This window comes from Phascolarctos cinereus, unplaced genomic scaffold, assembly GCF_003287225.1.
Source record: "Phascolarctos cinereus isolate Bilbo 61053 unplaced genomic scaffold, phaCin_HiC Scaffold_2;HRSCAF=192, whole genome shotgun sequence".
Lineage (NCBI taxonomy): Eukaryota > Metazoa > Chordata > Mammalia > Diprotodontia > Phascolarctidae > Phascolarctos > Phascolarctos cinereus.
In genome coordinates, this window is record NW_027555625.1 from 293,325,795 (window position 1) to 293,352,650 (window position 26,856).

Below are 26,856 nucleotides of genomic sequence, written 5' to 3' on the forward strand. Positions count from 1 at the left end.
TTTCATTTCAGAAGCTCAGCTAAAAATCCATAAATTAAGGAAATTAACTGATGGCGCCCCCGGCATCTTTGTAAGCTATTTAAATCTTTAAATTTACAACATCTTCTGCATATATCAAGTAATTGAACTAACTGCAGGGATGTAACTTTAATGAGAAAATTTCCCTCTTCTCCTGTAGTTTGTGCTTAAAAAAAATAAAACCTACCCTTAGGAAAAAAGTTTCTGTTTATTCCTGCCATCTAGGAGAACTTTGAAAATGCCTCAGTTTTGGGGCCCACCCGTCACTCTGTCCTTGGATGGTCCCTGGGCCCTTGTCAGCCTTCCCTGGAGAAAACCCACACCTCATCCCCTGCACGTCGACTACAAGCCAGTCCGCCGAGAGCCGGCCGACTAAGTCTAAAGTGGGTCCTGTTTCGAACCCTCTGGGGCGGCCGGACCTTGGCTAAGTCTCTGGCCACTAGCCGACGGCCTTGACTTCGAGCAGCCGCCAGGGGGCGTTGAAAGGAAAACTATCCCAGCTTGCCCTTTGCGCGGACTCGGGTTTGCGCCACGCGTTGAGGGCGGGAGAGAGAAAGGTGGTGGGTCACTAGTGTTTGCTTTGGTCTGGGGTGGGGAACGGTCTTAGGTTGTCCCTGCCCCGGCCGGGGTGGGGGTAGGGAGATTGTTTGTGGTACTAAGTCGGGGGTAGGGATGGGGATGTGGAATAAGCTAGCGTGTTTCCCCAACCTGGGGGATGAGGGTGGGGTGATGGAAGAGAAAAGCGCCAACCTGGGGACCCAAAGGAGTAAGAAAGCGGGGCCGTATGGACCCCACCAGGGATGCAGGTGGACATGGCATTATTTGCTGTGAGATAAAGCCCCAGGAAGTGGGGGAGGAGTGGAAAGGCGAGGAATGGAGTTGAAAGCTCATTGGAAGGGTTGGTGATTTGGTTGCGGGGAGGGGAGAGCAGAAGGGAGGCGATGTGGAAAGAGGGGGTGGTAAAGGCGGAGGGGGGAGATGCGAAGGGGCCTCGGCGGCCGCGTGGGGCGTGGGGCGTGGGGGCGGGCGGAGCCGAGCTCCAGTGGAAGCGAGCCCGGTGGGTCTGGGAAGTCCTCGCCTCAGACATCTCCATCTCACCGTCACCGCGCGCTACAATTGAAATGGCGCGTTTGGCCTGGGGCGAATAGCCAGGCACCCCCTCCTTTCTTCCCTCCCCCTCCCGCAATAGCTCCGCGTGTCCATAGACGTCATTTGGTTTTAATGGCTCCAGGAGAACCGGGCGCTTTACAAGGCGAGACATTAGCAAGAGAGGGTGAAAAGGCGGAGAGAAGGGAGATCAGGGAAAGGGAGGAGAGGAAGGCGGAAAGAGAGAGGAGAGGGAAAGTAAGAAGGAAGAGGAGGGGAAAAGATGAGAATGGAAAAGAAGTGAGAGGAAAGGTAGAGGCGAGGTGAGTGGAGGGCAAGAGAAGAGATGAAAGGAGAGTAGAGGAGGCGAGAGATAGGAAGGGAAAGGAGATTAGAAGAGAGAAGAGATGAAAGGAAGAAAGGGAGAGGTGTGGAGAAAAGGCTACGGAAGCAGATCAGAAGAAAGGGGAGAGATAAGATGAAGAGGGAGGAGGGATGATAGGAAGGCCGAAAGGAAGAAAGGCCCCCCAGATATCAGTGTTCTCCAACCCCACGCTAACTTCCAGCCCAGTTTCTCAACAAGTTCCCCCCGTCACCCCCGTGGCGGCGGCGGCTCCCTCCTTATAGCCGAGGAGTAGAGAAATGTGAGAAACGTGCCCTGTGTTACTTATTCGGGAGCCGAAAATTTATGCCCAGCTGAGAACGCCGGGGGAAATATGACATCAGACGAAATGACAGTGATTAAAATCAGCTTCGCCCCCCGCCCCTGCCCAGTCCCCTCGGCGGCCCCTTCCTCTCCCTGGGAGATTCCTGGAGGACTGGACGCGGGGGACAGAGGCCCTGCACATTTCAAACCGTTATAGCCCGGTCTGGCTGGGCTCGGGCGGGGGTGGGGGTGGCGGGAGGAGAAGGAAGCCAGAAACAGAGCCAGGTCCAGGGCCAGAGATAGGGCTGAGGACTGAGACAGAAAACGATACCGCGAAAGAAGCAGGAACAGACAGGGGGTAAGAGCAGGAGAGGGGCAAGGAAAGAAAGACAGGGACAGGAACAGAGAGCATCCTGTCATCAGTAGGGGGGATTTCTCGCGGGCACCAGGGAGAGGGAGGAGAAGAGGGAAGGAGGGAGGGTCTCCAATTGGGTTTATTTTTAAAGAGAGCGAAAGAGGTGAGGCTCCTCTGGTTTTCCCATAAAAAAGGGAAAATACATTTTTATCGAGAAATTAGCCGGGGCGGGCGCAGAGCTGAGCTAATTGTAGCTCTAATCCTCTGCCCCCAAGGTGCCTGCCAAGCCCGAAGCTAGAAGTCGCCTGTGTGTGTGTGTGTGTGTGTGTGTGTGTGTGTGTGTGTGTGTGTGTGTTTCACTCCTGTATTTAGAGACGGATTACTGCCCTTTCTCTTCAGAGCAGTCTCGGCGGGTTTCGATTTTAAAGGGTTTTGTTTTGGGGTTTTTCCCCCCTTCCTCAATAGCAATCAGACAGAGAGACGGAGAGGGAGACGGGGAGCGAGGGGAAAGAAGCTGGGGAGCAAGGGGGAGAGACTGAGGGGGAGGGAAGAGGAAGAGAAGGAGGAGGGGGAGGAGGCAGGCGAGGAGGAGGAGGAGGAGGCCGGGGAAGAAGAGGAGGAGGAGGGAGAGGAAGAAGAGGAAGGGGAGGGGGAGGAAGGGAGGGGGGCAGAGCCCTGCCTGGCTCGGCGAGGGACAGCGCAGAGAGGGGCCGGGGGAGGGAGGAGGGGTGGGGGGAGGGTGGGGGGACTCAGGAGAAAGTAACTACAGGACGAGACCGAACCGACCCGAGGAGCCAAAAACCAGAGAAAAGAAGCGCGCCCAAGCGGCCCGGACACACGAGACCCCGAGCCGCGGGCGGGAGGAGGCGGGCGGGGGCCAGGGCCGGGGGGCCCGTGACCGCGCCGCCGCCGCCGCCGCTGCCGCCGCGTCTCCCATGTCCAAGGTAAGGATGAGGGCGCGGAGGTTCCGCGCGGAGCTGGGGACTGCGCGCCCTCTTTTCGGAGAGTATCTTCCCCAACTCGGACAAAGTCGCTTCGGAGACTAAGGGACAGGAAGGGGTGGGGGGGGCATTAAAGGCGCCGAGGCCCCTGATACGGATCCCGGGCCCCCTCTCCAACCCTGGCCGGCAGGGCCGGACACTTGGTCGCCCCCCGCCCGATCCGTGGCCCCTTTCCTGGCCGCGCCCAGGGGAGGGCGGGAGGCTCTGAGTGAGGCCGGCTAGCGTGGGGGTTGCTGCGCGTTGTGGGGCCGAGGAAGGCCAGGGGCCGCCGAGCCAAGGAGAGGACTCCCCGCGGTGAGTGGATCCAGGAAAGGGCAGGGGGCGCCAGGCGCTGAGACGGCCCTAGGCTTGGGGAGGGCAGGGGCGCGCGATCCGCAGCTTTTGTCCGGACCAGCGGGAGACGGTGGCAAAGGCAAAAGGGATCCGAGGGTCTGGGGTCCTCCCCAGGGGGCGGGGACATGGCGACTACCACTTGGAGGCTAATTCTTGTGCCCCCTTTCCCAAGGGGCTTGAGCGCGCCGGAGTCCTACTTGGGGCACACGCCAGTGGTGTGGGTCCTGCGGCCGCACAAAGAGGTTGGGGGGTGCCTCTGAGAAGGAGGCACTGAGCGCGGCCAAGCCCCTGGGCGTCCACTTAGGTTCTCATACCAGCCCGCACGCTATGTGGGACCCAGGAGCATGTTAATCCTTCCTCCTGGGACCTACGGCACAATTGGATTGACCGTAGCCTTTGGGGGGAGGGGGGAGGATTGGCCTTTAGTGGAGCCAGAAAGGACGTACCCACGTGGGGCTGAACTCAGGGGCGCCTAGGTGGTTGAAGTCTTCTGGGGCACGCTGGAGTTTGATATATAACCAACTGCACTTCCCCTCCCCCTCAAAAAAGTTCCCGGCAGTCGGGGGCCGGTGCGAGCCGTCAGTCGGGAGTGACCACACGCAGGGCCCAGCTCCGAGCGGACACACTTGGCATGCGTTTGGCGCCCAAACTGATGCGGGAGGGATTGAAAGTAAAGTCTGTGTGCCTGTGCCGGGACAGATCCCGCCCCATACCCCCAGCCTCGTGGCTGAAATGGGGTAGCGGGAGAAGTAGGGATGAGAGCCCTTGGAGACAGGGTTATTTCTTTTTAGGATTTAGGGACGAGGGACTGGAAAACTGGAGAGCAGAGGTCTGACCCTACCAAGGACAAGGACACAGACCGAGCCCTGTGCGTGCACAAGCACCCCAGGCTCAGGGGCACCTATGCAACTTGGACACAGGGTCACAGATATTTAGGAATAGGTACACTTGTATACACCTACAGATACAAGCAGGCACAGATGCATATCCATGCACTGGCACATGCACACGTGCACAGATGTGTACACAGAGATGTGTACTGGCATATGTATACATAGGCAAGTACATGCATGCACACAGGCGGAGGCTGCCCAGCCAGAGGTACCCTTCCCCCACCCACCCTCTAGGGCTGGGGAGGCGGATCCTGAAACCTGCAGTTTTCTTTATGTCTTAAATGCGCATGAAGGAATTAAACTGCACGAGTGAATAACAGCATTAGTTTCAATTAATTTTTTTTATCCTGGCAACAATAAACTTTGGGAACAAAGCGCTTTTACATCCTTAATTAGGAGAGTTTCCCATCTGCAGCCTCTCTAAGTGTCTGCTCCTTGATTTAACTTTGTCTCTTCCTCCCCCTTCCACTCCACTCTTCAGTGCCCTCCCCCCACCTTTCTAGTTTTTTTCTTTTGACACCTTTAACCCTTCCTTGGGCCAGGACCTGGGCTTCTGTCTCATTCTTTGGCTGGGCCCTGGGCCTTTCTATTTCTCCCTCCTTTCTTTTTTGCTCTCCCTGCTGGGACTTGAGCCTCTCGATCTGCCTGGCCTGCTCTGGTTTGGGCCCCAGGCTGGCTGTGTCTCCTTGTTGCCCCAACAGCAACTGGGAGTGGTTCCCATAGCCCTGGGCAGTGAGCCCAGGTGAAACCTGCATCTCCCCAAAATTCTAAGACTTTGAAAGCCTTGCTGTGAGTGGGATCTGAACAGTGTCTGAAGAGTATGCATTAAAGGAGCCGGGTTGCTGCAAGCCTGGAGCAGGAGCCCACACCCTGGAAAATTCTGCAGTCTTTCAGCATTCCCGCCCAAGGCGCCTAGCCCTGGGCTCTGAGTGAGCAAGCCAGCCAGCGAGCTCAATGGCGCTCTTACAACTGCCTTCTGTTTACCTTTTATGGTTAAAATAACAGCTTCGCAAAGAAGCAACTTCACGGAGAAACGATTCAGTGAAATCATCTCAAGCTGGAGCCGCACAGCGAGTTTAATCACCCCTAGAGAGCTGAACAACTGTGAACACAATGGGACACAAACTCATTTTGTGTGTAAATGAGCGTGGCATTCTGATTATTTCCCTTTGCATGGGCAAATCGCTTTTACAAGCAGTACTTAGGCAGCCGGCTTGGGAAGGCAAGAAGAGAAGCTGGGGCAGAAGATCTTGGTGTGCAATGATGGTGGTGTTTGGGATGTCAATAATGGCATGTGGAGTGATTGGAGTGTACAGTGATGATGGACTGGAGTGATGGGGTGGGGGATGATGGTGTAAGTCATTCTCTGTGTAGTGGTGCTTGTGTGGTGACCAGGTGTATAATGATTGTCATAAAGAGTGACTGCACGCAGCCATCATTGTACGCCCAATGGTGGGGCATGGAGTGATCAGGTGTGTAGTGGCCAGGTGTGCAGTGATCAGGTGTTTGTTTGAGGCTGGGGAAGGGAAAAGGCAGAGGCTATGGAAATTAGGCCCTACCGAGTTTGCCTGCTGTGGGCAGGGTCTGTTTCTGTTGAGACTTGCTGCCTCATCCTCTGGGATGGGATGGAATTGGATGGGATGGTGTTGCTGCTGGAATGAGGGCAGGCCTGTGGGCAGTGGCAGTTTCTCAGTCAGCTTTTATTTGTCTTTTGGGCACCTACTTTCAATCTTTTGAATTAAAGGTGGGTGTTAGAGACCTGGAGGTGTTGAACCCTCATGCAGGAGGGAGCTCTGTTAATTTCTGGGTTGTGCACAAAGATGCTGGTTAGCAGCAACCAGGGAATTGTGTGTGAGTTGTAAATGGGGGAGTGAAAAATTGGGTTTGAAGAAGTTTTGTGATGTGAGGACCATCATATTTAAATTTTATTTTAAGGTTAGTTCATGTTTGCTGAATGCAGACAAAGTTTGGGAGCTACTTAGTTGATACAAATACTTTTATGGAACTATAGTAACTATAGTTATGACTTAAATTGCAATATAAAATAAAAGCTTTCTTTTTACAGTACTTTCCCCTGTAATTTAAAAGCCCTGGCTTAGGTTAAGCCAGAATGTTCTACCCCCAATGGAACCTATTTTAGTTTCTTAGCTTTTTTTCCCTTTCTGGAGACCTGGTGATCTATAGGTATAGCCAGAGCTGGGGAGAAGACCCTCCAATGAGTCCCATAAATTAAATCTCTATGCTGTGTGTACAGGTCCTGAATGCTGCAACCTCCAGATCTGAGAGATCTTCTGGCACAGACGTGAAGCCAAGTCATGGCAGAGAGGCATTCCTCGAATATGCCCAGCTACCCGCCAGTAGACCCCCAATTCTGTATGTTAAAACTGGCTGTAGAATATCAGGGTTATCACTTTTAGATGTCAAACTGTTAGCAAGGAAGTTAGTTCTCATGGGTTCCTTGAATCGTATTTCTCCAGTCCTTCCAGAATTAAAAAAAAAAAAGCCCATATGTAGCTGACCCTGATAGGTATGTCAGAAGGCAAACAGGGTTGTATTTTTACTAATGCTAGAACAGATGTGTGGTGTGTACATATGTGTGTGAATACAGTATGTGCCTACCGTGTCATTAGTAATAATAAACAGCATCTCCTCAGAGCCACATAGGCCCCCTACTCAAAATGGGGGTGGCAGTGGTGAGGATATGGGGCACAGAAAAGAAAGGCCGGCCACACTGGCAGGGGATGCCTTCCCAGGCAGCTGTTGTTTTCATCATGCTGTTTGCCATGTCTATGCTTTAAGCTAGTACTTCTGTATTTAATGGGACCTGTTTATAAATGTCCTCCACCTCCTGACTGTGACCTTGCTAGAGAGAGGCAAGCTTTGTGCCTTGTGCCTTAGGGTGCCCCGTGGGAGAAGCCAGTGAGCTGAAGTCTAGGACAATGGATTTAGATTTGGTGTTGCTGATGACTAAGTGCCAGAGGCTGTTCTGATCTCCCCGTCTATATGAAGGGAGAAGACTTGTGCTGTCATTGGGAAAGGGGGGGAGCTTTTCCATGGACAAAAGTCACGTTTTCTCAGCTGCTCTTGCACCTCATTAAAGGGCCCCATGTGAGGCTTCTTCTGCACCAGGTCTTATCTCCTGGTGGGATGGTTAAGAGGTTTGGATGGGTAGCATGCTGAGAAAAGTCTGTCCCAACGAGATGGACAACCAGATTCCAGGTGACAGCTTGGGCTTTACCGTGTGGTGGGAAAGCCAGTTGGTAAAAGTAGATATTAACCGTGTGCTGTGGTCTGTAAAGCCCTTTGCTGATGTAAGAGAGCCCATACTTGGGATCATGACTGCAAAACAAAATACCAGGAAAATTAGATTAGGCTCTGAAATGTTTTATAACGATAATGCTGAGCATATGTTGCGCTACAGTTGGTAACAGACGTGATAGACATGAAACGCTAAAACATATACATGTATGTTGCCTGTGATGGATGTAATATTGTGTGAAGCAGAGGAGTACCTTGGCTCATATGTTCTCTGTGACTGTTCCTATTGCGTGTTGTGTAAGTGATATCTGCAATGGGGAAGGAAATACATGTAGGAATCTGATGAAGGGGAGGATCGGCTCTCTTTCCTTTCGGATACCTGGCCTGTGGAGGTGGTAGGCAGGGGGATGGGAGGCGAAGCAATGCTGGGACTGCATTGGGTGGGAGGGAAGACTTCCCAATAGTAGGGAATCCAAGTGTCTGGATTTCCACAAAATTGAAGCTGACTTTCTAAAGACAGAGTTCCATTTTATGGTTGCAGACAAGTCAATTACCTTTCTATTTTACTGGAATTTGCCACAGATATTCTTGGAAGTATATGGAAGGATAGATACTCAGTGAGATTGGGTGTGATGATTTCTCATTTCCAGTGTCAGTTCTGATAAAGGTGGTGAGAGCAGGAAGATGCTTGGTCCTTTCTAGCTCTTTTCTCAGCGAAAGCACAAGATTCCCTCCTGCCCAGGACTCTACGCTTTCTTTTCTTTCATTCAGTGGTGAAACCCAAATGATAGGTATTGATCTGGCATGCCTATTATATATTTTTAAACCAAAAATGCTCCTAGTTTGATGTGAAATTTACTACATATATAAACTCACTGCCTTAGGTGCTGAGGAAGTCACTAATTTAGAGGTGTCTCGTTACTGAGACAAACTTGCAAAAACCCCTGAATCCCAATTCACAAATTGGTGATTCGTTTGTCAGGGGATATTTCACATCTAACACATAAGCCCGCGACCTTTAATTAGGATTTTGCAGTTTGTTTTATGCCCCTGGAGGCTGACACCTTGAAAATTTTTTTTCTTGATTTCTTATTGCTAATAAGCATCTTTCTCTTACCCTCTGGTACTTTGAAGAAAATGATGCAAATACACTTAATTACAGTGGTGGCAATAATTTGTCAGCTGAATATGTGATCAGGCAGATGCAAAAGTGATCTGATTAGATCTGTGATCACACCAGAAATAAAGGAAATCCGCAGCTACACTAAAGAAAAACTGTTCTGTTGTTTTGTTTGCATTCATAGGAGAGAAGAAGCATGTCCCGACTCTCTCTCACACGGTCCCCAGTCTCTCCCCTGGCAGCTCAGGGAATCCCGCTCCCAGCTCAGCTCACCAAGTCCAACGCTCCCGTGCATATCGACGTAGGGGGACACATGTACACCAGCAGTCTGGCTACCCTCACCAAGTATCCGGACTCGAGGTAAGAAAGACCTTGCTTCTTTCTTCTGCCATATACCTAGCTGGCATTGAGTGAAGGAAGACCTTTCTCTATCACCATGTGTCTGGTAATGGGTTCTTCCATATATTGCATCTGCCTGGGCTCAAGGACATCCTTTTGGGACGGCTGTGACCTGGGAGCTCAGATAGGTCATTTTTCCCCCCTCATTCCTGTATGTCGTAGGAGACAGTGTTTCAATCACCTGGTGGCACAGACTCTCAGGTTGTCGTTGGCATGAGGAAAGATAGTTCTTTGGGAACAAAGTTTTGTTTTTAGAAAGTAGCCCTGCATCCAAATGGATTGGTCCTGTGGCACCTACCGTAGTGGCCAAATCCTGCAGGTAAAGTCTCTGTGGATCACAGCCATGGCTGTTCAGTTGCATTGTCGTTCTTTTCAGGCCCTGGGTGGCCAGCTCCACACTCCCCCGAGCAGCTTGTGCTGCCAGCGCCCACTGAGCAGCCTTGAACTTTACTGACCATTGTGTATGCTTTTTTGTCAAACATGCTAATTACGGAACTGTCAAAGGTCATTTCATCCCACTGCAGATTTTAACCCTTTGGGGAACTTCAGCCAAATTTCTTCCTTTCAGTAAACATTTACTTGCTAGAAATGATTGTGATGGAAGAGTCAAAAGCAGATACCTCATGATATCTCAGTAGGGAAATGAGCTGGGTCACTGAGGCTCTGGTGCAGTGTCTCTGGCATCATCCCAGAGAGCAGGGCTGGCTAATGGGGAAGCCATGATGACAGATGAGGAAATGTCAGAACTTTCCCTTGGGTTCAGCTCCTTTGGTCTGTCATTGATGGGGCCATTTGGGAATGCTGTGGTCAGTCACCTTCTCTATTGTCATCTCCCATACCCAGAACATATATTCTGCCTTCATCCAAAACCCTTAACTATTTTAAATAAATTACTGTGGATCATCTATGGAGGCAGCTAGATGATGCAGTAGAGTGCTAGAGCTGGAGTCAGAAGCCCTGAGTTCAAATGTGGTCTCAGACACTTATTAGCTGTATGACCCAGGGCAAGTAACTTCACCTTTGACTACTTGAGTTTACTCTTCTGTAAAATGGGGATAATAATAGCACCCACCTCTTAAGATTATTATGAGGATCAGATGAGATGATATCTGTACAATGCTTTGCAAACCTTATAAATGCTGGCTTTCATCCTCATCCTCATCCTCTCTGGAGATCCGTTTAGGTGCAGTTTCTATTTCTGGCCCATCCCTCTTCTTAGGCCCATACTTTTGGCAGTATATGAAGTTGGAGTTTCTTTTCTTGTCCAAAACTTGCCCATTAAATGTTTCCTGGGTTCCTGTGCCAGTGGTGTATAGCACTTAACACTGGGCTGAGATTTCCTTCTTATTTATGGGAGCAAGAGTGTCCATGGAAGCCTATTCCTAAGGTTGAAGATCAGGCCTGTGGCTTTGGGGGTGAGAATCATAGAATCATCAATCTAGAATTGGAAAAGTACCTTAGAAGTCATCTAGTCAAACCCCCTCATTTTACAGACGAAGAAACTGAAGCCCAGAGAGGTTAGGCCTTACAAGTAAGCAAGGCCAGTACTCTTTTCAGAGCCCCATTTGGCATCACTGGGGGCCAATAAGGATCTGTGCGCTTTATCTGAGTATGGAACTGACTCTGGTGCCTGGACAGAGCCATACCAAGTCTGGGCACAAAAGGGAAATGAATGTAGAAGGAGAGTCACATTGATTTCAATTGTTTGACTCACTTAATTTAAGGGAAAAAAATTAACCTGGGATGTTTGTTCACTTATGTCCGAAATACCAAGTGGCTTGCTTTGGAAACTTGTATATTAAGATGCTCTGAAGGCCTGATTGCACAGAAGTATCTCCTCCCAGTGGAGGAGAATTTATAGCAGACGAGGATGGACATTTGCAGAGGAGATGAGAGGGCATGCATTGGCACTATAGCGGCTGTATGACGAGCCTCACATCTGTTCCCACAGCTTTAAGGAAATCCCTGCTGACACTTCCAGAAACAGGCATATTTAATAGAAACTTCCATGGTGTAACCCATCAAAGTATAAGTCGGCTGGAGATGAAACCCAGGGGATTGTTGACTCATTTGTTGATGATCAGAAAGGCTTTGGAACAGTTCTGCTTCTTGTAGACTAAAGTGGGTGTTTCTGGCCGGATGTGGAGGAGCTCTAAGTATACTTAGGTCATCGTTTATAACTGACCTGTGGGGTGATAGTCCTTTTGTGTCAGCAGATGATGGAGGGGGGTGATACCAATCTGTGTAAAGCAACATGTGAGGGCAACACACATAGCGAGATGTGTCTAGGAAGAGAGACAGAGTCCGGGTATTTAATTTCAGTTTTGCCGTCTGCAGCATTCCCGAGTTGTTTTAGATAGATCAACCCTTAATCAGTTGACGACGTTTTTGAGTTAAATTAATAAAACCTTTGCCCACAACACTCTGTGGAATAGCTTCCCTGAGAATAGCAAAACTGAATTTGTGATGTAATCACAACTGAGTAGTCAGGGGAAATGGGAAGAGTTTCACGTTCTGTGCTGAAGGAGGGCTACAGCGGGAGAGTCTTCTGCAAGGAAGAGGGCTGAAAGCTCTGAGCCTAAATGCAGGGGGATGAGGCCAGATGAATGCCCACTCTCAGTGACCCTGGATTTGAAACCCAGAGTTACATCCTTATCATTTCCCTGTCTGTGCCCTGTGGTCATCTGCGTGGCAGAAGCTTGTAGCCTTTGGGGGGGAGGTTATTGCTGTTTTTCAAAAGGCTTCAGCCTTTGGTACCCGAAGGTCTGATGTCCCATTGTCCTTGTTTATCTGCTGTGTTTTATTAAGAATTCTTTCTTGGAGCATGCTCTATAATCTCAGCCAACTCAGTAACTAACGAGTTTTGGTATGTGGTTGGTCCCACAGGGGCAAGGAGGCTGTAGCAGAGGGTATATGCTGTTTTAGCTGTGGGCACACAGAATGTGAATCCACACATATGCACAAGGGCACATGAATGCACACACATCTGTGGTTTGTTTTAATAAGGAGCCACATATATAGGTGTACCCATGTCCGTATCTGTGGTTTTATATACTAGGACCCCATATGTCTCCCCACACAGCTTCTGGTCAGTGTAGTAGGAATCTGCATGTCTGTGCAAGCATGACATGTCTCTGGGTTGTCTACATGCATTTGTCCCATGTGCACACATCCCCTTCATGTGGGGGAATCTTAGAATAGCAAATTGTGTTTTTCCTCTTAACTGCTTCTTTTTAAGTGGGCAGCTGTGGCTGCAAATTGATGCATCCTCCATGAATGCTGCCTGCCCACTGGTGCGATGGCACTGCCGTGAGGCACACTGATCATGTTTGTATGACATCCCCTCTGTAAGCCTCACAGCCCGAGGGCTCAGCCAAATGCCCTGAGTGCCACTTGCCTGCCTGTCTGTCTGTCTGTCTGCCATGCTGCATGGCTTTCGGCCTATCTGTCCACCTACCTGTTTAGTGTCACTGGTGCAGTGAAGACACTAACCTGGACTTTATTCATTCCTTCACCAAACATTTACTAAGTGCCCCCTGTCTTCCTTGCACTAGGGGTACAAAGACAAAACAGAATAATTTTTACCCTCCAGTGTATGTTCAGTTGGAAGGGGAAACAGTATATCCACATAAAAGTAAATACAAAATAATTTTTAGGGGAACGGTACTAGCAGTTGGGGGGAGGGGATTAGGAGAGCCTTCCTGTAGGAAATGGTACCTGTGCTGAGCTTTGAAGTAAGTTAAGGATGCTAAATCGTTGTGGTGAAATAGGATGGCATGGGCTGGGACGGGGGGTGGGGTGGTTCCAGCCTACACAAAGGTACAGAGGGGAATTTCTGCTCCATGGTGACATTGAGGACATTAGGAACATGTGGCTGGCTTAAGGTTCAACCTTAGGTTCTTTTTTCTGATTGGTAAAAGGAAAGGGGCAGTTGTCAGGAGACATGGGGCAAGAATCTGTCCACTGAGGAAAAGTTCAACCCACATTAAACAGGTCACTTTTAGAGAGGGTGATCAGATAACCACCAGCCCCTTCCCTACAGCTTCTGTTTTATGAATGGAATTTAAATGCTCACCTGGCCTTATGGCTTATTCATGAATCTTGGCATATTAGGAACATAGATTTAGGGCTGGAAAGGGAGCTAGAGATGCCATTCCAGCCCTCTGCCTTTACAGATGAAGGAATGGAGGCCATAAGAGAGGCCTTGCTGCTTGTCACATGAGTGACAAGTGGAGGAGCTGAGGTCCGAACCCACTTTCTTTGACTCCAAATCCAGCATTCTTTCCCAATTGCTGTCATGACTGCAGACTAATCCATGTGCTACGTGAGGGATGTCAGCTCCTGTGGTATGGCCAGTCCGTGCATCATGCCATGGCTGCACTCCCTTGTCACTTAAGTAGTCTGTGTGCTCTCACAGTCATGGACTCAGGACCAGGTTTAGCAGAATCTTTATAGTAACATTGGCTTCCCTCAGATTCTCTTTAGAGCCTCAGATCTCCTTCAACCTGATCCTTACTCAATTATTCATTTTTTTATTCTTTTTGCACCAATTTTTTTTTAAAAAAGATCAATGCCTTATGTGTGTTTTAAAAAAAAAATTTCCAAGAAGGTTCAGTGAGATAGAGTCAGAGAAAGCAATGATGTTGGAGAATTGGGGAATAAAGAACAGTGAAAGCCACTGAGGGAGAAGGGATTTGTGGGGATCATCAGTCATATCTGGCTGGCATTGAAGAAGAAGCTCAAGAGAGACTCCACTGGCCTACAGGGAGTGCTCTGGCTCTTCTTTCTTTCTTTCTTCCTTTCTTTCTTTCTTTCTTTCTTTCTTTCTTTCTTTCTTTCTTTCTTTCTTTCTTTCTTTCTTTCTTTCTTTTTTGACGGCTTATCACTCAAGTTTAATGCATCAACATTATCTTCACTAGTAACAACAAACTCTGGAAAATCAGAAAAAGAATTTAACAGGCGAGTAACAAAGAACTCAAATCTGATTATCTCAGTTTTATAAAATAGCACATTGGTATTTCATCAAATGCTTTAGACACAGACACCAACTGGACTGTTTTGTGACTTTTTTTTTTCCATATGCTTTTGAGTTGAAAATTTTTCTCCCTTTTCCTCCCCCCACCCTCCCCAAGACGGCACACAACCTGACATAGGTTTTACATTTACATACCCATTAAACATATTTTGACATCAGTGAAGTTGTAATTAAAAATTAAAACCAATAGGAGGAACCATCAGAAAGATGAAACAAAACTCAGCAGAAGGTAAAAATAAGTGATAGCGATTTGACTTCCATAGTTCTTTCTTTGGATGTGGACAGCATTTTCCATCCCAAGGCCTCTGGAGATGTCTTAGATCCTCATAATGCTGAGAAGGGTTCAGTTTAACAATATTAGTCATCATGTAATGTGGCTGTTATTGTGTACAAAGTCCTCTTGGTTCTGCTCACTTCACTCAGCATCAGATCATGTAAGTCTTTCCAGGTTTTTCTGAAGTCAGCCTATTCATTTCTTACAGCACAATAGTATTCCATTACATTCATATACCACAACTTGCTCAGCCATTCCCCAATTGATGGGCATCCTCTCAATTTCCAATTCTTTGCCACCACAAAAAGAGCTGCTGTGAATATTTTTGTACATGTGGGTCCTTTTCCCATTTGTTTGATCTCTTTGGGATATAGTCCTAGAAGTGCTATTGCTGGATCAAAGGGTAAGCACATTTTTGTAGCCCTTTGGGCATACTTCCAAATTGTTCTCCAAAATGGTTGGATCATTTTAACAACTCCACCAACAATGTATTAGCGTTCCAATTTTCCCACATCCTCTCCAACATTTATCATTTTCCTGTTTTGTCATGTTGGCCAATCTGATAGGTGTGATGTGGTACCTCAGAGTTGTTTTGATTTGCATTTCTCTAATCAATAACGATTTAGAGCATTTTTTTGTATGACTATAGATGGCTTTAATTTCTTCATCTGAGAACTGTCTGTTCATATCCTTTGACCATTTATCAATTGGGGAATGGCTTGTGTTCTTATAAATTTGTCTTAATTCTCTATATATTTTAGAAATGAGGCCTTTATCAGAGAGACTGGTTGTAAAAATTCTTTCCCAATTTTCTACCTTCCTTCTAATCTTAGTTGCATTGGCTTTGTTTGTGCAAAAACTTTTCAATTTAATGTAATCAAAATTATCCATTTTGCTTTTCATAATGTTCTCTATCTCCTGTTTGGTCATGAATTCTTCTGTTCTCCATAGATCTGATAGGTAAACTATTCCTTGTTCTCCCAGTTTACTTATGGTATCAGCCTTTATATCTAAGTCATGAACCCATTTTGACTTTATTTTGGTATATGGTGTGATATTTGGGTCCATTCTGGGTCTTCTTTCTTCAGTGCACAGAAGCATTCATAGTGACAGTAGTTGGAGTGCAGGTTGGCTGGGGACCATCTGCCTTTTACATCCCGTAGGACAAATGGTGATCCCCAGAGGTCGCAGGAGTAGCTAATGATGACACAAAGGCAGAGCCCTGCCTCATACTTCATGGTGTGGCTCTGGCCCCCTGTAATCCACCTGCTGTCTACCAGTAGCTTCCACACCATCCCAACATAGTATCCTCACTGTCTTCTCTGTGGTATCCTCACTGTTCTTTTCAATTTCTCCATTATCCTCAATTACAACTCCATTGTTCCTGCGTAAGGTCCTCACTGCTTCTCAATAAGATCCTTAATGTCCTTCCGTAGGGTCCCTTTGTCTCCTGAGAACATCCCCAGTGTCTCTCGAGGACATTACCTGTGGGCTGCACTGAGCCATCCACACTCATCTGTTCACAAGAAAGCTGGCAGGAAGTCAAGTCTATGGCAATGGTTAGGGCCTGCTTCCACATCTATAAAATGAGGAAAATGGATTAGATGACCTCTGAAGTCCTTTCCAAGCTCTTGTTAAGGGTCATGCTGTAGCCAGGGTCAGGTTCTAGAATGGTACCAATGGTTAACGCTCAGTCTGGTGGTTAAGGATCATTGTTCTGCATGGGATCAGGGCTAGTGGCCTCTGTTAGTGGCCTGTGTTAGGGTCAGTCCGTTGCTGGGGTTAAGGCTCAGCTTGGGTATGATTTAGAGATGGAAAATCCATGACTTTGGCATCACTAGCCCAGGGTGCTGTCATTTGACCACCATCACCTCCTTCCCCATCAATGTACACACCAGTAGATGAGTGGTAGATTTCCTAAGGTTGAGCCGTTTTCTCCTGATTAGTCATTACATGCTCCAGCTTTGGTATTCTTGTTTGGGGGATGATAGGGCATGCCCAGTACCTGGCCTGCATATTCCTGATAAACACAGTAAGTCAATGAAATACTTGGGAGGCCTTCCTCCCCATCTGTAGTTAGCAGGAGGCAGGGCTTGACAGGATTAGGGCTTTGATTCTGAAATATCTAGAAAATCAGTGTTGTTCCAAGCTTATCAGTCCTCAAATAGTCTCCCAAATGAGCCTTAACTCTTGAAAGACTGACGCCCTATACTCAAGCAGAGATGGAGCCCTGTGATAGAGACTAGCCTCAAATTCCAGCTCTGCCACTAGTATGCATGTGACCATGGGCTAGTTACTTCCTTTCTCTGGATTTCATTTTTCCCCCCTGTAAAGAAAAAAGGAATTGAAGTAAAAATTCAGAAGACCTGAGTTCAAATCCTATCTCTGACGAGATTACTACCTGTGTGACCTTGGCCTTAGTTTCCTTATCTGTAAAATGAAGGGGTTGGACTAGTTGACTTCTGAGCCCTCTTTGAGCTCTAGAGCTTTGGTTCTACTATCTGAATTATATGGTTTCAGTGGGTTCTGCTGACTGTCCTAAGATTCTTTGGATGAGAAACATCTGTCCAAAGATTGTTTTAGAAGTGTGATCTTATTGCAAGCTCAAGGTGTAGCCCAGCTGCCCCAGCCTTGGGAGTCCAGGCCTTGCAACCTTGGGTCTCATCCAGGCATTGGTAATTTCCCCAGAAACGTGGGGTTAATTAAATCAAACACTGTAGAGGCAAACAACTGAGATCCTTCCTTCACTAGATAGAGGGACTGAACAAAGGTCCCTCATTCATTGTTGGCAGAAGTAAGCTGACTATACTAGTACCTCGTATACTACACTGAGCCCACATAGTTCCTTCACTGCAAAAGACTGAGCCCAGATCCCTCATTCTCCTGTTCTGCCTGTATCATTATGGGGAATATGGCATTGGCTCCCAGGAAAGACTTAAAGAGAATATGCACAGAGTAAAGAGTAGTAGCCGCAGGCAATGGCTGTGTATGCATGGACATAATTCCAGAGGAGCAAATAAGGCATGAGAAAGACTTCCTTTGGTTACCTGGATCTCTCCCATTGCATGGGGAGCTAGGCCTCCTTACAAGCAGGCTAAAGCTCCTTGAGGAACTAGTAGATGAGTCTTTAGTTTTCTGCCCTTCAGTGAGTCTGCATTCTCATGTTTGGCTTAGCCAGTCCTTACAGGCCATCTCTGTAACAGCAGAAGTGCTGGTGGTCCATTGGTCTGTCCTTATGCCTGGCAGGGCTTCCCTCTCCCCGAGGATAAGCTGGTAAACCTACTTCCCCAAATGCTAGGCTTGGAGGAGAAGTGAAGGCAGCTTCTATAGGCACACAGAGTACTACTAGGTCCTAGCTTGGCCGAAGAAGTGGGAAGGGGGCCTGTCTGTCCACAACATGGAGCAGGGAGAGATACAAGGAGAATGCTGATCGCAGCGCTAGCACTTATGTATTGGCATATCTTAGATCTAACTGGGGGCTCCTGAATCCAAAGTTAGTCATTTTTGTTAAATTACCCTGTGTGAGAGCCAGGTATTACCCTACCCTGAAATGGCTGTTTCCTAAGGTTTACTGGTGGATGTTTCAGAAAATTATTTTTCACTAAATTGAACTTTAGTATTTCATCCAGAAAGTGTGGCCAGCTTCATTCTAAGGCTACGAGTGGGGGGAAAAAGGTTTTGGCCTCACACCAGGCTAGTATCAAATGATGACTTACAACTTCAGTTTTCACTTTGTTAAAAGTGGATTTGCCTAAAATCTAATGTCTCTTAGGCCTTCTCTATTTTCTCCAAAGAATTAGAGGCTGAGATAGTGGTATGAGAGCTGTCAAAGGATTCTCCAAAGCATCATTGTGGACTCTCTGGGTTTGTACCTCAGAAGAGGACCTTGGAAGCCTCTTTGGAACAGTAAATGCTCCTCTATTCCTAGACCCTATGTACAGGTCTGGTCACTGCCCCTTTACACAAATAGAACAGAGCAGAAGAAATTCTTCCTTGCAGCTACATTGACTCCTCCCAATTGGAGCCAGAGCTATTTCTCCCTAAGGAGAACAATTAACCCATTAGTGTGGCAGGTAATCTCCGATTTCTGTGTTTTGGCATCCGTGTTCTGAGCATCCTCAAGTATGCTGCACCTCACCCTCCCTCATGCCAACCTTTCTGTCTCCATCACATCCTTCAACCTCCTCTGTGTGTATCTTATGAGTCTGATTGAGTGTGTCTGTTGGGAGGTGGGGGGAGCAGTGTTGTCCATCTCCAGGTGTGTACAGATAGTCAGAACTGCTCCCATTCCTGCATACCATTATATCCTCCTCCAAAGTAGAGTCACCTAACACCTTGGGAAGCAGTATTGCATACTAGGAAGAACATTGGATTTGGAATTGGAGAACCTGGGTTCAAACCCAACTCTTGTCACTTACTTGAGCAAATGTCCCTTCTAGGTCTGTTTCTCTTTCTGTAAAATGAAGCAGGTTGGGCTAGATGACTTCTAAGGTCCCTTTCAAGTCTTAATCTTCAGTATCTTCAGACTTACCAGTTTCATACCTCAAATCGTGGGGTCTAACTCATACATTCTGGTCCCTTCCTTTCCAACCACCTTTCTTTCCTTTTTCCATCTCAGGATAAGTCGTCTATTCAATGGCACAGAGCCCATCGTACTAGACAGTCTGAAGCAACATTATTTCATTGATCGGGATGGGGAGATATTCAGATATGTCCTTAGCTTCCTGCGGACGTCCAAACTCCTGCTGCCAGACGACTTCAAGGTGAGGTGGGTGGGTGTAGGCTGGGGTTACTGCATGCTGGGGTGAAGGCTGGCTGCTGACCTGTGCACAGGCAACTCCATCATGTTCCCCACTGACACAGGACGATACAGGGATGCTGTGATTTAATAAATGGTCCACTGGTTGTCATGGATACCATAAAAAGTTAAACGATGAAGCCAAAGGCTAAATTGGTTTTTCTAAACTAGTTCTATTTTCTCATATTTGTAGCTTATTTGTTTATCAGGGTGTCCTCACAATTAGGTGGCCCTGGGAGTGGCAGTGGCCTTGGGCTTGTCCTAGGCATGAAGTCCCAGGTTATTTGGGAGGAAGGATCACAATCCAAAATAAACCAACTTTAAATTATGTAAATCTGTTGCCTACCAAAGGAGAGACTGCTCTGGGGCCAGAACCCCGTCACTGAAAGGACCCACTTAGCTGAAGGGCTCTGTGTGATCAGGGGCTTGTGGCAAGTGTGAACAGTCAGGGGCTTCTAGGATGGTGTGTCAGGGGACTTTAGGAGGGTGTGAATAGTCTTGCTCTGGCTGATTCCTGTTCTCTGGAAGTATAGCACCCCAACCCCCCAGTAACCAGGTCCTGAGAACATAGCCCAAAGTCTGGGGCCTAACTTTCAGACACAAATTAAGAGCACCAATACTGAAAGAACCTAAGAGGCCACTTCATCCAGTGCTCTGCCCATTGCAAATAAAGGCCTAGCACATAGCCTGCTCATCGTCAAGGAGCTGGGTCCCAGGCAAACACAGAGATTATGTTCCTCTCTCCCCCTCCCCCCATCAGTCTTCCATGGGTCAGAACACAAGGGCTAGCCTAGATCTCCTGCTGACCTGATGAGGGCAAATAACATTTAATCTCTGGGCCTCAGTTTCTCTACCTGTAAAATAGGATTTGGGCATCCTTCCTGTCTGCCTCTGGGGAGGGAGGTATCCCAGAATCCCCTCAGTGATCTTAGGATTGAGGTGGAGATTAGAATATGACAATTCATATCCTTCTGCTCCCTGGCACCTCCTCCCCACCCCCCAACTGGTCCACAGGACTTCAGCCTCCTGTATGAAGAGGCACGTTACTACCAACTGCAGCCGATGGTAAGGGAGCTAGACCGTTGGAAGCAGGAACAGGAGCAGCGGCGCCGTGGCCAGGCTTGTGAATGCCTTGTGGTTCGTGTGACACCTGACCTTGGCGAGCGCATTGCCCTCAGTGGGGAGAAGGCACTTATCGAGGAAGTCTTCCCGGAGACCGGCGATGTCATGTGCAACTCTGTCAATGCTGGGTGGAACCAGGACCCCACACACGTCATCCGCTTCCCGCTGAATGGATATTGCCGGCTCAACTCCGTACAGGTGAGGGCCCAGGGCACACATCTTGCACTGACCTCATGCCCACTAATAGCCACTCACCCTGTCACTGGCCACATGTTCTTAGCCTTCTGGGCATTGCAGCTAGCTTTCCATGCCCCTGTCTGGCCCCTAGTGACCATGCATTTCCTTCCCCCAGGCCATCTTGATATAAACTGACCAAAAAGGCTCCCTCCCATCCTTCTCCCTCCCCCTCCCCCCAACCCAGTCTTGCCAGGAAATAGGGTTAGGGTTTCTAATATGCCTTGGGTTCTCTTCATTCCCATATAGACCTGGTGAAAGGCCAAGAAAGAAAGGCAAGAGACGGAGAGGTAGATGACAGAGAGGCAGACACAGATAGAGACTGAGTTGCCCAAACCCCAGAAGCCTCTGTGCCATTTCCAGGGAAGGCAACAATGTGTTGATGCATAATTTATGTCTCCCTCATAATTAAGTGATGGTGCCTGCGGGATGGACTTAAAAAAAATTGATCTCTGCACTTTTCTTTTTTTGTCCAAAAGGATGTTCTATAAAAATGGCCCGAAGTATTTTCAACCAAATGTGTTTCATTTGACACTTGGAGCCTCATGTTAGGCTCAAAATTAAATAGGCACCAGGAAGAGGGTGGGACAGGGACTAGATGTGGACATGGAATGCGGGCCCCTACCCTGGAGATTCTGGGGACCACTTAGGATCATGACCAGAGCTTTCCTATGGGCTTGGGCTGAACAAGCAGGTGGAGGTTTTATAATTAGGAAGGGCAAGGTTGGAAGGTCTTAAGGCCCAGGACTGGGGGCTTCCAGGGAGAAGAGAGAGGAGAATCAAAGAAAGATGAACTTGGGGAGGGCTCATAACCCCAGACTGCCCCCAGGGCATCAGACTCTAGCTCTTCTCAAGGTTGAAATTTCTCAGCTTGGGATCTGCCAGGGAAAGTCCTGGCATCTGATTTCCTGGTTCAGGCCATGTGGGTCAGTGCTGCTCAGCACATGCAGGTCAGCTGAAGCCTGCCTTCTTTAGTCTAGTCATAGCATTGCACTTGCAACCACTAGTGGACACTACAGGCCGGCCATATCTCATGGACATGTGTGTAAATCTTATGGAGATTTCTTAGACAAATCTGATGCATCCCTACATCCAACATGTACATACATAGATACACATATGCACTTAAAACCAGTTTCTTTGAGGTCACTTCATTCAGACCTTTTTTTTATTTATATGGAGCCAGGAAGATCTGGGTTCAAATCCTACCTTGGTCATATACTGGCCTGTGTGTGGCCCTGGGCAGGTCACTTAACCATTCAATGCCTTAGGCAAGTCTCTGACTATACTTTTCAGGGAATGTGGCAACCTGAATTGGTAGAGAGAATTTCTCATCTGGGAATTCTTTGGATCTATGAAACCATAGTTCCACTCTCTGTCTCTATGGAGACACTGATGGGGGGCATGGCTTAGTAAGGGTTGAGATGCCTTCTGATGCCTTCAGCCCCTCACCCATTCTTAGGGGCAAGGGATGCCTTGGGAAAGGGGGTCTGTAAATTTCGATGTAAAGCTAGTAGCTCAGAGGGGGTGTGTGTGTGTGTATAAAAATCTCACTTGAGGAGACTTGTATCCTCCCTGTGCAGAATACCCAAGGGTCTAGATCTCTGCAAGGCTCTGTCTGCCCATCTGCCCATATGATGCCATGTGCCTCCCATGGCTCCTGCCTCTTTCCTGTCATCCTGACCAAATCTGTATCTCATAGGACAGGTCAGGGCTTTTTAAGGTCAGAAGATGATAAGGTGCTGAATTGGTGCCTGTTAGACAGTCCTTTCCCTGAGCCCAGGCCTGGGGCATTTCTGTAGAGTAAAATAGACTAGGGAAGAAGGGGGTGGAGGGTAGAGTTTTTGTCCACTAAAAAGGGGATATGACCATTGCTTCTGCTTGTCCATCTTAACTCCTTCCTGGTCCCAGCGTCTGTCACTGCCTGGGGTGAGGTGCCCTGGGTTCCCCCAAGCCTCTCATGGGAAGAGTTGAGTGTCTGGACACATGGACATCTCTCCCCTCCGGCCCCAGGCACCAGCTGGACTCCTCCTGCCTCCAGGCCCTGCCGGCTGCGGCTCCAGGAGCTCACAGCTGAGTGCAGATTGCAGCCCTGGGCAGCATCTCTATCGTTTATATGAGCCTTAATTATTTGGCAGGGTCGTCAGACCTCCCCTCTCAGCTTATGAGCTGCTCAGACTCAGCAAAAGCTGTCTGGAATTTGTGTGTCTGACTAGTTTTAGGCAGGGTCTGGGGAGAGGAATTCTGGGTGAGAAAGCCAGCCCCGAGTGGGAGCTTTGCTGCCCACTAGAATTCCTGAGTCATAAGCTCAAGGAGTGAGGCCCTCCTCATTGGGAGACCCTAGGAACACAGACTGGGACCCTCTTGGAAGGAGCCAGAGCTCCTTCCTGCTGGGCCCGCAGCCTGTGAAATCACTGATTCTGACAAGCATAGCAACATACTGTGATCCCAGGGGCTCAGAGACCCCAGTCTAACCACATGCCATGTTAGATCCTTGGGTCCAGGGTGTGTTCATGGGCAAGAAGAGGCCCTTGTCCCAACAGGCTTTACCCACTGAAAAACCCACCAAAGGGACATTAGCTTACTTGCTATTCAGGGCCACACTCCAGAAGTCTTGAAATGCCCAGTGCAGGATTTGTGTGTTTGATTAACTTGTGTTTCCACGTGGTGTAGTCATTTGAAATGAGGTATTAAATTCTGACCATAGAACCTTCATTCTTGGGTATCTCCAGAGCCAGGAGTTTCTTTCCAGGCTGGAGTGCCAGGGCTCAACGCTGGGTTCTGGGCTGTAGGGGCCAGTGCTGATTCTGTGTTGTTTCTGACTTCACAGGTCCTCGAGAGACTGTTTCAGAAAGGCTTTAGCGTGGCCGCAAGCTGCGGGGGAGGGGTGGATTCCTCCCAGTTCAGTGAATATATGCTGTGTCGGCAGGACAGACGGCTTCAGCAGGCTCCAACTACAATCCGGATAAAGCAGGAGCCCCTGGACTAGGCCTGCCTTTGACATCTTGGTGCTGAGCCCTCCCCATGGGAGGCACCAAGGGGGTCGGAAAACAGTGTTAGCAACTTGGGTGTGGAGCTCCTTGGCCAGTTAGGGGTGGTCACCCAGTCAGTCCTCATTGTAAAGCCCCGGAGCATGCCTGGCAGATGGACAGGAGGCTTTGCGGGAAGGTGATTGAATGCAATTTCTTCTCAGCGGCGGTGGCTTTGGACCTAACCAGCACTTAGCCAGTGCTGGAGGGGTGTTTGATTGGGCTTTGGTGACAGGACCTGTGTGGAAGGAGCCCAGTCGACAGCCTTCTGGAACACCCATCCCCCTCCTGACCTGGTGCCAAAGGCCCTGGGAGGGGCTGAGGCCAGTGTGACACTGTGCTGAATGTTGCCTCATCTGAGGCATCACGTCTCGCCTGACGTGCTCCACATCTCCATGCGTGTGTCTGACGTCTGTGATTGTTCATGCTAGTAAATGGCTTATTTTTCTACAATATTTAAAATGAAAGTGGCTTCTCTGCCGAGGTTAGAGAAACAGACAAGGACCGATGCATATTTATCTGGTGCTCAATACTTTAAAAAAAAAAAAGGAAACTGTCAGTGTGACTAATTGTGGACTATTTTCAAAAGTAAGATCCACCTTGGGAGCAGCCCCAACCCCAGGACAAGACCCCCAAAACCAAGGCCAAAGTATGGAAGCTTTTGTATTAGCAAAACAGACCAAGGAAGATGCCAGCCCTGTCTCCCCCATTCCCCACTTTCTTGTATGTGTAGGCATCTCAGGTCTGGTGCCCCTGCAGGGGTGAGGGAGGGGGGGTCAGCACATGCTCTGTCTGGAGCTTTAGAAAAAGAGCCACCCTTCATGCTCTTACACTGCAGGACAGGACATGTCTTTGTTTCTTCTTTCTCTGTTAATTTAAAAGTATTTTTGAAATACTGATGGCAAACTTGCCCTTCTGCTGTGTGTCTGTCTCTTAAGGGAAGGTCTCTCCTATTGCTTTCATTTGGCCCCTACAATGTTTCTTTAATGAAAACAGTTATCATCTCTTCTGACTTAAGCAGCAGCCGCTTCTGTAACTCAGGAGACAGCGCTGTGTTTGCAGGTGGCAGCCTATAAATAGCGTTCTGTGAAATCCTACTCATTGCTGTGTGGCGTGATTGGAGGCCTCAGTCACTAATTCGTGCGCTAATAACAATTTAGTTTCTCCCACATTAATTTATAGAATCCTGTTGTAGACACTGAATTTTAATTAAACTGTTCTTAGACAAACGTGGTCATTAAGGAGAGGGACTGAGCTCTTCTGGTGATCTGGGGCCCCTCAGTCCAGACAATGAATTCAACAGAAACATAGACCCAGAACGGAAACAAATGAGCCCATTGGGGGCCTGATCCCTCCCTTGTGCAAACAGGTACTGAGCCAGGCTGGTCTGGTGTTTGGGGGGCTTTAAAGCTAAGCTGTTCCTTCTTTGATTTTATATAGTGTGACACTTTATACACTCACTGATGGAAAAAGCTACCCCGTCCTGCCATATCTGAACAGATATCTGTAAGATACCTGTAGAATTGTATATTATGCATTTAATATTGTAAAGATCCTAATGTATATTGTCGTGTATTCCTTACACAGTACTTCATGCCATAAACATTTCTCTAATGGACTGAAATGCAGTCCTGAGGATTAACCCTTGTCTCCCATGTTCTGTCCCAGAGATAAGTTTGGGTTGAATTTCCTGAGATTTGTTTGGTCTAACCAGAGAAATAATTGGCTTCATCCAACCGCTGGGGTGGGGGGGGGGAGAGTTGTGTTCTTGGTGTAATTTCCTAGGCCTGAGTGTTTATGTGCACTTCAGTCTAGTTCCTTCATTCCAGTCACACCCCTCCTATCTTGTGGTAAAGAGGTGCTCAATTCTAGTCTTGGTCTTTAAAGGAAACTCCAGGAAACTGTAACGGTTAAATACATCTCATCAGTACCTCATTTTGGAAAAGCAAATGGAAACCCAGGCTGAAAACAACAGGCAGAAAACCTTTGCAGGGTATTTCATTTTTTAAACTAAGTTACAAATGTTTGGGTTTTGTTTTTCCTCTACTTCTTTCTATTGGTGTTGACAGTATTTTTATGGCCCTACAGAGCAGTTGCTTAGAGCCACGTGCGAAGGCATAGAATGAAGCCTCACGGGCCCAGTCAGGTGAGTCAGTGCACACATACTGTGCATATGGTTTGGCCCTTATTGCCCCAACATTAGCTGCAAGCAGCCCTAACAAGGGAGAAGAGGTAGGGAAGCAATTACTCCGTTAGGAGAAGTACATTTTTTTTTCCAAGGAAAAATGTTTAAACTAGGATATGGTCATTTAGCTAGCAGTTCTGGTCACTGATTTTGAATGCTTTTGTATTTTTTTATTTTTAAGAGGGTTTTTTTTATTTTAAATCTCCATTTTCCCCCACCCCACCCCCCTCCCTTTCCTGTTCTAACAGCCACGCCCACCAGAGCAAATTTCCACCTTTATAATAGCTGTGCTCAGTGATAGCAGCACAGACTGAATTAGGAGCCTTGCTCCCTGCCTGTTAACACAAAAACAGCCAGCACCTCCAGGAAAGGACAGTATAGACTGGAGTGCTATTCTGAAGAGCCCACAGTAATTGAAATTCTTCAGAAAAATCTAATTTTCTTCACAAAATTGTTGGGATTTTCTTTTTACTCAACAACAAAACTCTGGTTTCCATATCTCCCATCTCTTGGCTCCAGTATCTGACAGAAGAAGAAGGGAGTGGAGAACGTTAGGCCATGCTTATTGGATGGAGAGCTGCAGAGAAGGCAGCACTGTGTCTTCCTTGACTTTTCTGGCACCCAACTGTGTTGGTGATTTTGTGAGACCATATCTGGCCTAGAGAAAGACTTAAGCACAACAGAACTTCAACCACTATAGGTTTGAGGGTTGTTATTATGTTGTGGTTATTGTCTTAATATTTTGATGCAAAAATGTTTCTGACCAGTGAGTAAAATAACAAAATGTGATACAAAATCATCATTGAGAACAAGTAACTGTACATCACTGAATGTGTTACTTTAGCAAACAGTTATATTTGTTCTTTTTTTTTTAAATAGGCAGTTGGGGTTAAGTGACTTGCCCAGAGTCACACAGCTATTAAGTGTCAAGTGTTTGGTCTGAGGCTGGATTTGAACTCAGGTCCTCCTGATTTCAGGGCTGGTGCTCTAATCACTGTGCCACCTAGCTGCCCCTATATTTCTTTATAAAATAAATTCAAACAAGGAAATATGTTTTCACACAAATTGGG

At 47.8% G+C, this 26,856-nt stretch overlaps 1 protein-coding gene across 3 annotated transcripts; it reads left to right on the forward strand.

Moving 5' to 3' along the window:
- Nucleotides 1–2,859: 2,859 nt before the first annotated feature.
- Nucleotides 2,860–25,243, forward strand: KCTD15 (potassium channel tetramerization domain containing 15). 3 transcript variants are annotated; one of them, XM_020985021.2, is made up of 5 exons: nt 2,860–3,049; nt 8,895–9,070; nt 19,037–19,181; nt 20,231–20,536; nt 23,403–25,243. In XM_020985021.2, exons 1-5 carry the CDS (start codon nt 3,041–3,043, stop codon nt 23,559–23,561), a joined length of 795 nt encoding a protein of 264 aa, XP_020840680.1. In that variant the 5' UTR covers nt 2,860–3,040; the 3' UTR covers nt 23,562–25,243. The 3 variants fall into 3 exon arrangements, with proteins under 3 accessions (XP_020840680.1, XP_020840681.1, XP_020840679.1); XM_020985022.2 differs by lacking the exon at nt 2,860–3,049 and adding an exon at nt 3,189–3,400; XM_020985020.2 differs by lacking the exon at nt 2,860–3,049 and adding an exon at nt 5,058–5,465.
- The last annotated feature ends 1,613 nt before the right edge of the window (nt 25,244–26,856 follow it).

Excerpts from the sequence above, each read along its gene's own strand:
- KCTD15 (XM_020985020.2), top strand. The coding sequence starts at position 5,322 with ATGGTTAAAATAACAGCTTCGCAAAGAAGCAACTTCACGGAGAAACGA. Across the intron at positions 9,071-19,036 it reads ACCAAGTATCCGGACTCGAG|GATAAGTCGTCTATTCAATG; the intron begins GTAAGAAAGACC and ends TTTCCATCTCAG. Across the intron at positions 19,182-20,230 it reads TGCTGCCAGACGACTTCAAG|GACTTCAGCCTCCTGTATGA; the intron begins GTGAGGTGGGTG and ends ACTGGTCCACAG.